At 34.1% G+C, this 14,921-nt stretch overlaps 1 protein-coding gene across 1 annotated transcript; it reads left to right on the forward strand.

Moving 5' to 3' along the window:
• The first annotated feature begins 3,032 nt into the window (after positions 1-3,032).
• LOC128220114 (trafficking protein particle complex subunit 14-like) lies at positions 3,033-14,525 on the forward strand. The gene is made up of 13 exons (XM_052928376.1): positions 3,033-3,416; positions 3,797-4,010; positions 4,291-4,377; positions 4,842-4,956; positions 5,568-5,709; positions 6,775-6,866; positions 7,184-7,264; positions 7,455-7,534; positions 8,909-8,978; positions 10,816-10,885; positions 11,614-11,710; positions 12,396-12,576; positions 13,519-14,525. The coding sequence occupies exons 1-13, from the start codon at positions 3,033-3,035 to the stop codon at positions 13,658-13,660; spliced, it is 1,755 nt and encodes a 584-aa protein (XP_052784336.1). The 3' UTR covers positions 13,661-14,525.
• The last annotated feature ends 396 nt before the right edge of the window (positions 14,526-14,921 follow it).

The following is a 14,921-nucleotide window of genomic DNA, read 5'->3' on the forward strand; positions in this document are numbered from 1 at the left end:
AAACGTTTAGTCCGTGAAAGTACAGTTTAAGGTCTAATATAAAATATTCTAACAATTAAATGATTTGTGAAAAACAGCAAGGATTTGCACACAACTACCTGTATTAAAGATGTAAATTTAAGTAATATAAACTGTATACCATTGTTTTTCCCAACCGATCTTGTTAAATTCATTATTGTTGTTGTTTTCGACCACAAAATTGACAATGCATGCTTATGCAAGATTATTTTATATAAAATTATTCTATTGTCGACGGTTATTTCTTGGTAGTTTTACATAGCAGGGGTCGAGAGATAAGTTACGCTCTTTAGAAATTAACAATTTTTACATCAAATTGCTAAAACACTATTATGCAACAAACAATATGAACATTGAATTCCAGCTGAAAATGTGCAAGATCAAAATAAAAGAATACTCACATATATATTGAATAAAAAAAAAACATAAAAAAGATAGACGTTTGAAAAAAGGGGTCGGTATAAAACGCAGCGATTTACACAGGCTGCAATATGCAGGCTGCGTTTTTTAGGGTATAAAACGCAGCAGCGCAGCCAATATGTATATATAGGGAAAACGCAGCTTTAAAAAAAAAAACATCCTTAGTGCTAAAAAAGAAGGAATAAATTTATTTCTTTGACATTACATATTAAAAATCTTATTGGTAGTATTGACCAGATACAAAAATGTGTATTTCCAATAAGGTAAGTTAAATTTCGGAAATGAAGATAGCTAATTTTTAGCTCTACTGGCCAAAGGCCAGAAGAGCTTATGCGATGGTATTGTGTACGTAGTATGTGCATCCGTGCGTCCGTGCGTCCGTGCGTCTGTAAACAATTGCTTGTGAACACGATACAGTCTTCAGTTTTGATTGTATCTCGATGAAACTTGTACAGTATCTAGATATCCATTAGAGCTCGGTTCCTTTCGAAAACCAGCCAGATCCGCCCATGCATGCCTAGATTATGGCCCTTGATAGTATAAAAAATGCTATTGTGTAAACAATTGGTTGTGAACACGATACAGTCTTCAGTTTTGATTATATCTCGATGAAACTTGTACAGTATCTAGATATCCATTAAAGCTTGGTTCCTTTCGAAAACCAGCAAGATCCGCCCATGAATGCCTAGATTATGGGCCATGAAAGTTTTAAAGAAATGCTTTCTATTTTTAGCCAGGTCTGCATGAGCGAATTCTATTTTTAGCCAAGTTTACATGTATATGTTAATTCAAGTCTAGAGTTAAGGGAGACAATTTGCAAGCCTAGGATTTTGAGAGAAAATTTGCTTTTTGCTTCTGCAGTTGATTTTGTGAATTACTCTGCCTTGTTCTTGTTGAAAGCCCAAAGGCCATTTTTTAGCTTTAAGTTCTGTAGTTTGCGCATTCATCTTAACAAAATTGGTTGTGAATGTTTAAGTTATGCACCTGGTGTCATTACTGGCCACACCCAGTGTTCACAGGTTTGGTAAACATAAATCTGGAAAGGTTTGAAAATCTTTTTGTGTGTTCGTGCATCCATCTCAGCACAATTGATTGTGAATGTTTGTTCAAATTGATCAATGTTGTCCTAGGATGCCCTTGACTTTGACCTTTTGACCAACTTTTTTTAACTTTTAAAACTACAGAAAATTTTACTATGAGTACAGTTTTGAAAGCATTTTTTTTGTCAGATGACTTTTACTTGGCACATATTAAAATAGTTCATGCAACTAATCTGCTTACAATACTTTCTGGGCTCAGATGTTGAACGTGCTACGTTTTCAGGTAACCCAAACACAAAACATAAACTATATGTCTGTTGCCTTTTACCCATACATACATGCTGGATTGATATGACCACAAAAGCCATGCCAGTAGAGCATAGGCCCTTTTGGGCCTCTTGTTCCTTATATTGGTATCTGCTCGCAAATTAAATGTTGTGTTTAAAAATTGGATATATCTAATTGTGTTCTACTGTGTTCTACAGAGTCAAGTTAAATACTTACACTAGTAAATTGACTCTGAAAATATAGTGACATTATGCTATCCAGGATACAAAATCAGAGACTTCATGGACCTGGATTTTGTGTTTGATATGGTACAATCGGTGTCGCTATGTACTTTAAACACTTATGTTCACGTTGTTGTTTTTTGTTTAAAAAGTTTTCTAGAATTAGGCCTTAAACAGAATACGAGCTATTCCATTCAAATTAATGATGGGTTTTAACATTGTCATAATATTTTGTTTCATAATAAGTTTCAATACGTAAAGGCTCACTATAATATTGAAATCAAATGTATTGTGCATAATGGCTATGACATTAAAAGGTTTGTTCGTTGTAGATTCAGAAAGATTAGAAATATATTGGACTGCAAAAATAGCATGTTGAGAAAGGTTTATGTTATGCTCGAATATGATGCAAATCAAAATATTACATACAATGGCACAAACTGGACAGAAATATTATTATCATTAGAAATGTGTTTAACCTTCAAACATTTGGGAAAATACTAAATATCAACTCGTTTAAGGTAATGGATTTGTTTTTAGACTTAATTCACTTTGTTACCCTTATTTGTATTAATCAAAATATTTGATGATACAATAATAAATAAACAAACTAAACAAACTAATTTTCACTAAAAACGTACTATAAATTAAGAATGTCAAAGTAAAAATAACGCATTGTTAAGCTCATTAATTTCATCGATCTGTAGAATGGACGGATTGTATATGTTCATCGCTAAAAATTAAGAGCTCTTCATTGAGTTAACGTCATGTGTGTATCAGTGCTATGTACTATTATTTGAGATATTACCTTTGAGAAGCGTAGCTAAACCAGAATGCATGAGCTATCTAAGACTGAAAAAAATGGTTTCGAAGATTAAGGGGAGTTGCTGGTGTAAAGTAATGACAGAAAGATATGCGTGAGTATGTGCATAGGCCTAATTATCCTCAATTGACGTTGTACTTCATGGTTACTGGTACGATGAAGTACGGGATTTAACACAAGCTGTGCTAAATTTATAAAACAGAATATTTTCGCGCACAAATTATGGCGGAGAATCTTGTCAATTTTGACAGCTCACAAATACTTTTAGAAAATACAGTACAGACAAGTAATTCGATTACGAAAACAAGTAAAAACACCTTTTCATACATCACTGGGCAATGCTTGCCACTGTATATAAACTGTCAATTATCAGACGACGTTGCACGAAAGTTGAAATCGACTCATCCACCTGGAAGAAGCCCTTTGCTACATAATATTGCCTCTTCAATAAAGAGGCAGCTGACTGCAGGAATCAGTGTTAAGTGTGACATTCAGCCATTAAATGACCAACGTCCATGTTTGGCCGAAGACAGAGAATGCAGCTGGAATAGCTGCCCGGTGTTCTGTAGTACATTAGGAAACAACACATCAAAAGAAAAAGTGAAGGTGAGTCACTGATAGTCTAAAATAATAGATGTGTTATACGGGATTCTTCCAAGGATTTGCCATATTTAAAATCGTAAAAAAAAAATTGTCAACGTACAAATATTTGGACTAATAAAACACTTTTATACCAAAGATTTCTTTGAATCAATACTACAATTATATTTACGCGTATGTTATAAGTTTAATATCTTGATTTGCATTGTTCAGTCTTCATATATGTTAAAGAAAATATTTGTTCTGACACTGACCTATAAACTTTTATAGGTCCATGGCTCTGTTAATACTGACCAATATTTTTATGATCTTGTAAGCTTTAATTATATTTTCTTATCTGTTATAATGTTATGTTTGTTAATGTAATAAGCTTTTAAATATTCCAGGAAGCACAACTGTCCGCAGACAGAACGTTCTACCTTTTACCAGTGAATTGTCATATACCTGAGCTACCACTACAATGTCGTAAGGCTTTACTCACAGTAACAGTGCGGCCATGTAGCAGGAATCTTCCAGTGTGGCTTAGCAGTCCAACTAAACCAGAGGCCAGTGTCCTCGACATTCATGATAGTGAAGGCAAACCAGTCTATGGGAAAAAAGGTAGAAAATATTGATTAACTACCGTATAAAGGTTATGTTACATAGTGTAACACAATTTTTGAAAGAAATACTGAAAGCTGCATAATTTGTGTGTATTCAAGCACTATCTTGTAATTCATAAATAAGACTACATCATGGACAGTAGTCTGAGTAACGACCATTAAAATAATTTGTTTTTCATAGAAAAGCTTCATATGACTCATATAGCAATCATCTTTAAAGTCAGGGCGCTTCATGTTTTAAAATTCCTCATTATTTGTCACTTTAATTTTGCTATCAGAGGAGATAACATTGCGGATCAAGCATCCCCCTGTGATGTTCTGCCAGCTGCAGTCCCCTGGAAATAGACACATGGTATTCTTGAAAGGTGAACTTGATTTCTTTGTTTTTAGTGTTTTTGTTATTAGTTACTATAAATATAGCATTAAAAAAATATATTTTTTTATAGTATTTAAACTAAATCAACTTCAGGAGATGCACCTTTAGAAGTGATATATATATATATATATATTTATGTGACTCTTTATTTTTTTATCTTTGTGCATACAGGCACATTGATTGCTGGTGAGATGGTCAGACAGTGGCAACCGCATGTATACTCTAAGACATAGAATCATTGCTAAATTAGCTCGTCTGGTTTTCATAGAACAAAAAGACTTTCAAAATATTCAGATGAAGCTTGGTAAAAATGTTGCCAGAGACAATACACACATAAACAGCAACATTCATAACTCAGGAAATGATAACTGTTAAGTTTTGTCAGTTTTTGGCCTGAAAAACAACAGATGAGTCCACCCCATGTTGCTCTAAATTTATTCATTTTTGTTTCAGTGATAAACCTATGTTCATATTGCGTCAAGTTAATTGACTGTACCATTATACCTAAGTGTGGTCCAAAATGTTCACGAAAACATATAAACAAGGAAACCTCACCAAAAAGCAAAGGGTAAGTGCAAAAAGTTGTATTTAAGTCGGAACCTGAATGATCAACTTTCATACCAAGGCAAGAATGGGGCAATATATTCTTCATGTGTATAAGTATTCATGCTTGTTTTTTTCCTTATGATAATTTTAGCTGTTAAGAAAGTACTGTACATGAAGAGCTTTGTAATATGTACCGTTTTTTGGTTAGTGCTTGAGATTTGATACATGTACTTTAATAACCTAAGCATTGGTAACTGTTTTAGTCAACATATTTTTTGATATTAGAATAGTCATTAGCAAAAGGATACACATATTTTTTAGTGTACAAATTATTATCAATAAATGGTTTTCTTTTATGCTTTTGGTGAAATATTGGGTTAGTTTCTCCGCTATTGCTCTAATTGTTCTTATAGACATTGGTTCCCCTGTTCTTTAATAACATAGCCTTCACAATGCCTGGATGATAATTTATTTTGAAATAACCTCACAATAATAGTGTCATAAAGTTATAACATTTTTTTTAATTTAATTTTCCAATTAACGACAATGAAATTGACATTTTTTGAGCCATTGTGAACTGAATGAAATAAAATTACAACAAAATTCAACAAATGCTGTCTTACTTCTGTGCAGGACTTGTGTTGTCCATAGCAACCTGATCAAGGACATGAGTTGGGCTGCACAGCTACTTCCAGCATGTCTGTTACCATCAGAAGAGCTCTCCCTCTGTGCAGAACTAGACTTAACACAACTTCCTAGCGCTTTCTCAAAGGAGGTGAGAGAATTATCTTTTTAAGTAACACATTGACCACCCTTAATTGCTCTTATATTTGTAAGATGTACTGACCCTCTTTTATTAGAAAATGTAAAAAAAATCCTTTCACTCCCAAGTTTTAAATTAAAATTATGGCCGTCTGATTTTTACTGTTTTAAAAATTCATGCATCTGGTCGTACACATGTCTATTAACATTGTGCTTCAGCCCCTGCTTCTTCATTTTTAATTGGGTTTCAAACAAGCATCAGGGAATGGTAGAGCAGCATGAAAAGATGAGTCGCACAAAACATTCATGCTTTCATCTGAAAGGTCAAGGTCACTTATTGGTGGCCAATGAAGTCTGATAGGGAATCAGTACAGTATTAATTCATGTCAATGATTATAACCATGATCATAATAATGGTTATAATGTTAATAATAATAATAATAATAATAATAATAGTAATAATAATGTAATGTGAGATGTCAAAGACGCAACAGATCCCTTCAGAGAAAAGCATGTTCAACCCTGAAGGGGTCCACTGGTCTTTATATATATACAGTAAATTCTCTATCTACACAGAACCCTGGCTTTGCTAATTTGCATATTACCAACCAAGAACATACGTCTATAACGGAATGTTATACTATGAACACCCATCCACCGCCTACAGCAGACTTTTACATTAATAATAATAATAATTCATAGTCATAATTTGTGCCTCAGCTATAGTTAGTCTAATTTATTAATATTTCAATTATTCTCAAATTTTTTTCACAGACTTTATAAACCCTTTATTTAGACTCTATTATAGAATATATACAAATAGCCATCCATCTGACAACTCCTTATTGGGGTCATCCTTCACATCAACTATTTGATTAATGCGGCCTTACTGATTAAAAACAATATAACAATTGGGATTTTTTTTGAATATTTTCTGAGAAGCGAGTACAGTACAGTATTGGATAAGTTTGAAGATAAGTTAATTGAAGGTCATCAGTGGTTACAGCAGATTTAATTCCTGACTTAATTGAATTATTTATTCATTTATTGCTAATTGTTTGTAATGCAATGTTTGCAGGAGATGGCCTTTGAAGCTTGTCTCAAGTGGAGCATACATGACAGTAAAGGCAAGGATCGGGATGGTTTGGGAGTGGTTACCACATATTACAGGCAAGTTTTTTTTTGGTCTCATTAGCTAGAATGAAAATCATAAATATGACCAGAAGGACTGGCATTTTATTCAGGCCGTTCACACTTTATTAGAATATTTATCTAAAATATTTTGTGTGTAACATCAGAACAGCAATCTTGCAATATTCAAAAGTTTAGGAAGATAAACAATGTAGGGCATAGCCCAGCATACTTTATTTTTGGTCAAACTTCATAGATTATGCTTTTCCTATAAGGTATCAGGTCACATTCCTGGTTTCAGGTCAGAAATATTGTCTTACTTTGTCGTAATTATTGAGTGATGACCTTCATTTTAGGCTACCATCTGTGTGTGTTAAGAAGGGACTGTTCATTGTATCGGCTGTGTGTGAAACCCAGCCTGTGAACCGAGGGGAAAGGTCAGTGTTGTCAATATAGTAGACTTAACTGCAGGACTTTCATGGTTGACAAATAATAAGTCTTATTGAAATTTCAGAGATGACATTCATGTATTATTAAGTTAATCTATCAGTTAATCTATCCCAGTTTAATGTTGCTTTCGTATTTGCTAGGTCATTGTATGGGTAATAAAAGGGTAGATTTTTTCAGATTTGAGGTTACATTTTCCATAAAGAACAGTCTTCAAGATTTCCTCTCAGTTAAATTGAATTGGAACCCTACATTTGCAGGTATAACAGTTTGTTTTTTACCCCCCCCCCAATAATAACTTGATAAGGATTAAAAAGGACCATGAATTATCAGTTGTGTAGACCAGTACATGACCCGAGTGTAGGATGATATCCCCCCGGATGATTGCCCCCCCAGACATTAGCCCCTAGGACCATATCCCCCCCGGATGATAGCCCTCCCAGACAATAGCCCCCCCAGACAATAGCCCACCTGCATATATATAAATGACTTTACATATAAAACATCTTCAAAAGAAATAAAACATATAATGTCATTATTGCATTAAGGACTATCACCCTATTAAATAATTAAAGGTCAATGCAAATGATAATTAAAGGTGAGAACTTACTGATCAAAGATTATTAAATAAGTGCTTAGTCAACAAATAACCGAGAAAACAATTAACTTTTAAAATAATAAATGTTTCATTGTAAAATCACATGCTTTTTCCGTTTATTTGTCACTATTCATGATTTTTTTTTCATTGATTTATGCCTTTGGGTTGTTTCATTTTATAATAAAAATCATTGTTTTGCAAATTTGCTTAAATTAACTGGTTATAATATGCATTTTAATATTGGGGGGGATATCGTCCGTTTTTTCACTAAGACGGGGGGGGGGCTATCTTCCGGGAGGGCTATGGTCCTAGAGGCTAATGTCTGGGGGGGCAATCATCCGGGGGGGATATTATCCGTACCTCACATGACCCAAATTCTTTTTTGTTTGTAGGTTTACGGTCAAGGTATTGGTCAGCAGTGTATTTGAAACTGCACAATAACTTAAAAAGGGTTTGAAGTAGATCCATCAAACTTAAGTGGTACAATGTCCTTGACCAGTAGCAGACCTGTATTTTTTTTTTTAATTGTTCTACAGTAGGTTGTTCTTAACCAGTAACTGAACTCCATTATTTTTTTGAAAAGTTATGTCAATGGTCAAGATCATAGCCAATGTTTTTTTAACAACAACTTGCAGACGGCTTGACCTAGGACCCTGAATTTCATAACTTTTTCATTTTGGTGTCATTTCAAATTTTGATTGAAGCCCTAGGAAACAGTCTTTCTTAATGCATTTCTTGTGAAAATACTTGAATGCGCCAGTCTAAGCAAATGTTTCTGACAGGGGACATAATGTTTTTTTGTTGACTGGTAGTAAAAATTGTACATGTACAAACGAGTCATATTTATAATTACAAAACACTTGACTTCAAAAGGCTCTCTACTTCATGTTGATATATTGTTACTAAATTTGAAAGAAATATGCCTGAAAACCGAGTAATTTCAGTGTTCTTGTCATGTGTTTGTATAACAATGTAATAATATCGATTGCTTCAATTTCAAGCGGTTGTAATTTTGAAAATATTTCCTTGAATTCAGATGGAGACAAAGAGAAATGTGATCACCTTTTGCGAGGTTTACTTTGTGAGGAGCCATGTGTTGAACTGGGGTAAAGCTGACTGTTGTGAGGTCTACATTGAGAATCTCTCCCTCCATATTGGTGTTGTTGTGGGGATATGTCCTTAGCTCTGCTATGTTTTAGTTTTGTAAGTTTAGTTTGTCTTTCTAAATTTTGTTTTATTTATTATCAATAAGTTTGTTAGATTTCTCATCTGTTGACTGTTTTTATGTTAAATTTATAGCACGTTAATCGGATGGTTATATTGTCACTGTTATTGGGGTGTTTTGGGGATGTGTAAATGATAAACCAAGTTGGTGTTTTGCAATTTTTACTGATTTAGCCGTTTTGGAATGTAAATATAAGAACAAATTTCAGACCAATTTTTTAACCATTTTCTGTTACTTAGATACATCCAGAGTGGTATAAATCGATCCAGACCGGCAAATTGTTGTTTTTAGAATCCCTGGTTATAGAGGGTATATGAATAGGATTCGTCATGAGTCGTCATTTAATACATAATTTCATGCAACGAGTTCAGGGAATATGTTGTGAGCTTTACTAGAAATGTATTTCCAGTTGATTTTTTTGTACTATATGATTATAATATGATGATGAGCCTCAGATCATATGTATCACATGTTAAAAAAGTAAACAATAGGACCTTTTTTTAAAGTCCTGCCTAACTCACCTGCACTGCTGATGAGCCAAAAAAACAACAACATTTCTCGGACTTCATCCATTGCATATAATTATGTAGTTCCTAAAACAGTTTAAATCAAAAGAAATATCACAATAATGTTCCCTCATTTATATACCATAGTTACTTATCTAATGTAACTGTTTACCAACATGCAGAGTATTATATATTTTCTGACCAATAGAAATAGAGCAATTTGTATTACAAAAAAAAAGTATGTGATGTCTGTTAAAGATTCAAGATTCAAACATATGTATTAAGTAATGTAAACATATTGTTTCTTGTTTCATGATAAGTTTAACTTACATTATATATCATTGATCATGTTGATGGATATTAAACCGGAAACCAAGTATGGCCTGTGACAAATGTAGTTTTTGAATGCTTACTTCTTTAGAATCATTCTTGTACCAATTGCACACTCATTGTTTTCCTTAAAAAAAGTGTTCTGTGTTTTTATAGTACCTTATATTTATGTTTGTACCAATTTTCAACTTTAGAAAATAAACACCCTTCACAAAATGTTCTCAAACTGTGAGAAATTGTATAAATCAGTTTTATCATTTTTCTATGTCTTGCTTTAGGAATTCTTCTTTACTATTCAGTGTTAATTATGCACCGTTTATTATCCATAGATATTATTCTTATTATTTCTTTTATCTTGCTTTTAACTTAAGTTCACCTAATTGAGTTCAGGAATTATCTAAGATAACTTATACTGTCATAGGACAAAACAAACAAATAATGTAAACACCTTAACAATGATACTTAAACTTATAAACAATATAACAAACACAAATGTTTAGTTGTAAACCTTTATCTACTTACTAAATAATGCATTTATGGGAGATATCAATTACTGATAACAAGATTGTAACTGTGTATTTAAAAGCTGAAAACACACAAATATTAAATGTAAGGTGGGTCCTAAAAGATTTATGGAGTACAATGATCGTCTCATAAGGTAGAAATACTGTGTTTTCTGCACTTTTCTTGCAAATTGAACATGGTTTCCTTCATTAAAACAATTACTTCCAATATCTATTCATCCTTTTCGATGAATTTAAACAATTGCATTATAAATTGTGGTTAAGTACAGCTTTTTTGGGAGTAAAAGTGCATCTTTAACCTAGATGAATGTGTGTTATTGCAATGAATTTAAGTTATGACTAAAGGACTGTTTTTCAGCTCCTGCATGTATGGGGAGACAACATCAGCAACTGTAGCATTCCTGGCTCTGCGTCCTGGAGTATATGAGGTGAGGTAAAACAAGTGGAAACATATTGTGTAAGTACAGAAATCTCACAGTGATGATGTTCAGATACAGAAAGTCATATAGATCGGTCTGCTTGCTAGAATGACTTACAGAGTTCTCATACCAGAATAATAGGTCTAAGAGGGTATTAGGGATATAGAGGATATCCTGAAGGGAGACATAAGTAATCAGACTGTCCTTCTGTCCATCCCTAAGGTTTCCACTTAATATCTGAAAACGCTTAGGCCCAATCTTCTGGTAGGCTGGTTGCTCATGACTAGTACATGAACTTGATTGATTTTGAGGTCAGTGGGTCAAAATCAAGGTAAGTTTAAGCTGAAAATATAAAAAAAATAAAAAAGAAGAATTACACAAGCATGTTGGCTTTTTGGTAAAGTTAGGATTTTTACTCATAAATTTTATATGATCTTAATATCCTTTATGACCCTTTAAATTTTAATATATTTACAAACTTCATGGGAATGTAGGATATGACACCATGCAAAATATGTCAGATAGTGAAGGCTCTCTGTACAGACAGGCCAAAATACTAAAGGCTATCTGTCCATGAGGCCATCGGGGGGCATTTGTCATGTTTCTGTGACATCTGCTATTTTACTGTAAGATTTTGGATAATCCTCTAAAACAATTTTCAGTAAATGAGTCTTAAATCATGAAATGATACATAAATATTCCACAGCCGTATATAATAAGTTTTCGCTCTTCTCTAGGTGTGTAAGCATATGAAGTTGAATCTGCGATATCTGATCCCAGGCTCTGACAATTCCTCCCTAGCCAGCCGTAACAGTCTGGCATCAGTGCGGTCAGGTGAGTCTACAATCATAGACAACGGGGCCTTCTGATGAGCCATCCTACAACAAATTGCCATGAGATCGACAAATTAAATTCAAAAGGAAGCAAATTACAAAATGGAATTAAAAGTTTACCTAACATTTTTTAATAGACTAAATGGGCATTTTTGTGCGATTTGTTATTCTTCTTGTTCTGTGTGCAACCTGATACAATTGTTCCAATGACATGTTTAAGAACATTGTTTGTGGGTCACTACCTACCAACTGGGAGGACTGTGCCTACACAAGAACAAAATGGCGGCTAGTAAATGTATGAACGATGCCTGCATGATTTGCAGCGGAAATTACCCTTCAATAATGTAAACAACTCTACATCAGGCTGTACATAGGGCTATAAAGAAGAGTTATGCATTCCGCCTCAACTCAATTCTATCCTTGGAAAAAGTGCCCAATGACACCCATGTGATATTTTCAGCACAAGCATTAACTAAGAAATCAACGTCATGTAAAACTTATTTTAGAATAACTGTGGCTGAAATAATGGTGGAGTCATTCCATTTGTCCTATTGAAGAATTGGCAATTTGTAATTCACGGTTGCATTGATGATAAAATAGATAAGTTAATATTAAAACAAAAGGCTATCGAGAGTTTATAGGAATTTGAGTCCTAATTCTCCAAAAGTGTTATATTTATTTTTCAGATGACCTCCAGCTATTAAATGCCCCATTTGAGAACCTGTGGAGGTCAAGAAGTGGGAGTCGGTCATCTTGTGGGGAAATGACCGGGTCAAGACAGGAGCTCAAAATGACCACTGGTCAGAAATCTCTATCTGTCTCAGATCTTGGACCCGGCTCTGTGGAGGATATGTTTAAAGTGACAGGGTAGATATTGAGTTATTATGTCTTCCCCATTCATGGGGAGACATATTGTTTTTTCCCTGTCCTGCTGCTTGGTCATGACTAGTAGATGACCATTGTTGATTTTGAGATCGCAGTAGATGTTCACTATTTAATACTGGTGAATAAACCAAACTTCACTGTTGGTTCGTCTCCAGTCCAAAATTACAAATTTCATGTCCATCATTTATTTTTTTCTCAGCTACGACCACACAATAGGGGAGACAGGCACTTTTTCAAAAAAGCAATCTCTAGTTTATAGTTGCTTCAAGTAAAGAAAACACCAAATATTCATTAATAAACAAGCTTAAAATATACCTACTGGTCAGAGCTCTTCGTTTGTGTCTAATCATGACTGCTGGTTAGAACTCCTTGTTAGTCAAAACTCCTTGTTAGTGTCTTATCATGACCACTGGTCAGAACTCCTTGTTAGTGTCTTATCATGACCACTGGTCAGAACTCCTTGTTAGTGTCTTATCATGACCACTGGTCAGAACTCCTTATTAGTGTCTTATCATGACCACTGGTCAGAACTCCTTGTTAGTGTCTTATCATGACCACTGGTCAGAACTTCTTGTTAGTGTCTTATCATGACCACTGGTCAGAACTCCTTGTTAGTGTCTTATCATGACCACTGGTCAGAACTCCTTGTTAGTGTCTTATCATGACCACTGGTCAGAACTCCTTGTAAGTGTCTAATCATGACTGCAAGTCAGAAATTCTTGTTAATGTCATGATGATGGACATTATTTTTTTAAAGTACAAGGGCAAAAAAGAAAAGGTTGCCTTCCTTACAGCTCAGCGGAAATCTCATTCAAACACCATATAAAAACACATAAATAAACCCTGCATTTGAATGTAAAATTACATTTTGTACTTGATTGCATTGGTAAGGCTCTACATGCAGGACAAATGTGTATATTTCAGGTCATCCCAAAGATCACCCATGCTACAAAAACGTGAGGTCCAGGGCTCGAACCTTTCACCAGCCCAGTATGAACAGTTGCTTTTGAACCCGGGAAACTTTATCAAGAATAGCTGTGTCGTAAAAGTTGTGTGCCCTGACTAGCAACTTGCTGCAGCAGTGGTGATGTTTATATCTGAGACTGAAAACTTGATGCATTGTCTGAGGGAATTAATGAATGTCTGACTGATTCTTTTACTGTGTATTTATTAAATTTGTTTTCTTATCTATCTATGGTTGTATGTTATTCAAATCTTGCAATTGTGAAAGTACAGTGGGATAACCCATAAAAGTAGTGGGGAAGCCCTTTAAAGTACAATAGGATAGTCCATTAAATTGCAATTGGACAGCCTATGAAAATAAAATTTGATAGCCCTTAAAATTGCAATGGGATAACCATTAAAAGTAGTGGGGTAACCCATTAAAATACAATGGGATATCACATTAAATTACTATGCAAAGCCCATTAAATTACAATGGATAGCCCATGAAATTAAAATGGGATATCCCATAAAAGTACAATTGGATAGCCCATAAAAGTACAACTGGATAGCCCATTAAATGACAATTGGATAGCCCATGAAAGTATAATGATCTTATTTCCAATGGGGTCGTTGTGGTTCTGTTGAAAAGACAGCAGAGGGGAAGATGTAGTGTAAGATACACAGGTGTTCTGGTGAATTACACTCTTATTTCGATTAAACTCCTTGGTTAAATGAATAAACTCCTTGGTTCTTTAACGTGCCGGATGTAAAGATCTTTTACACAGCTTTTCTTTGTTCAACCAGTGTTGAGTACTTCAAGTCCCCCACACAAGTAGCGCAGCTGAGCCAGTAGATAACAGGGAACATCATTATTCAGAATTAAATTTTACTGCCATAAGTTCTAAAATGGTCTCTATGCTGTTGTTGCTGTAGATGTTCTTGTTTTTTTGTGTGAAAAATATTGTCAAAATTGTTTCAAATATTAAAATAAATAAATAAAATGAATGGTTTCTCTTGACATGTATTTTTTACCGGGTTGAGAGAATTTCAGATACATACAGTTAAGATACTTCAAATTTCCAATTAAGGGTCCTGTAATATATGACATGTAAATCATGATTTATACCATGGTAGAAAACAAAGATGTAATGAAGACAAGGGTTAATCATGTTTGATCAATAATAAAATAAAAATAAAATCACACGTGTAATTACAATGATGATGATGATGATGATGATGATGATGATGATGATGATGATGATGATGATGATGATGATGGTGGGGATGGTGGTGGCGATGATGATGATGATGATGATGGTGGTGGTGGTGGTGGTGGTGGTGGTGGTGGTGGTGGTGATGATGATGATGATGATGATGATGAT

This window comes from Mya arenaria, chromosome 15, assembly GCF_026914265.1.
Source record: "Mya arenaria isolate MELC-2E11 chromosome 15, ASM2691426v1".
Classification (NCBI taxonomy): domain Eukaryota; kingdom Metazoa; phylum Mollusca; class Bivalvia; order Myida; family Myidae; genus Mya; species Mya arenaria.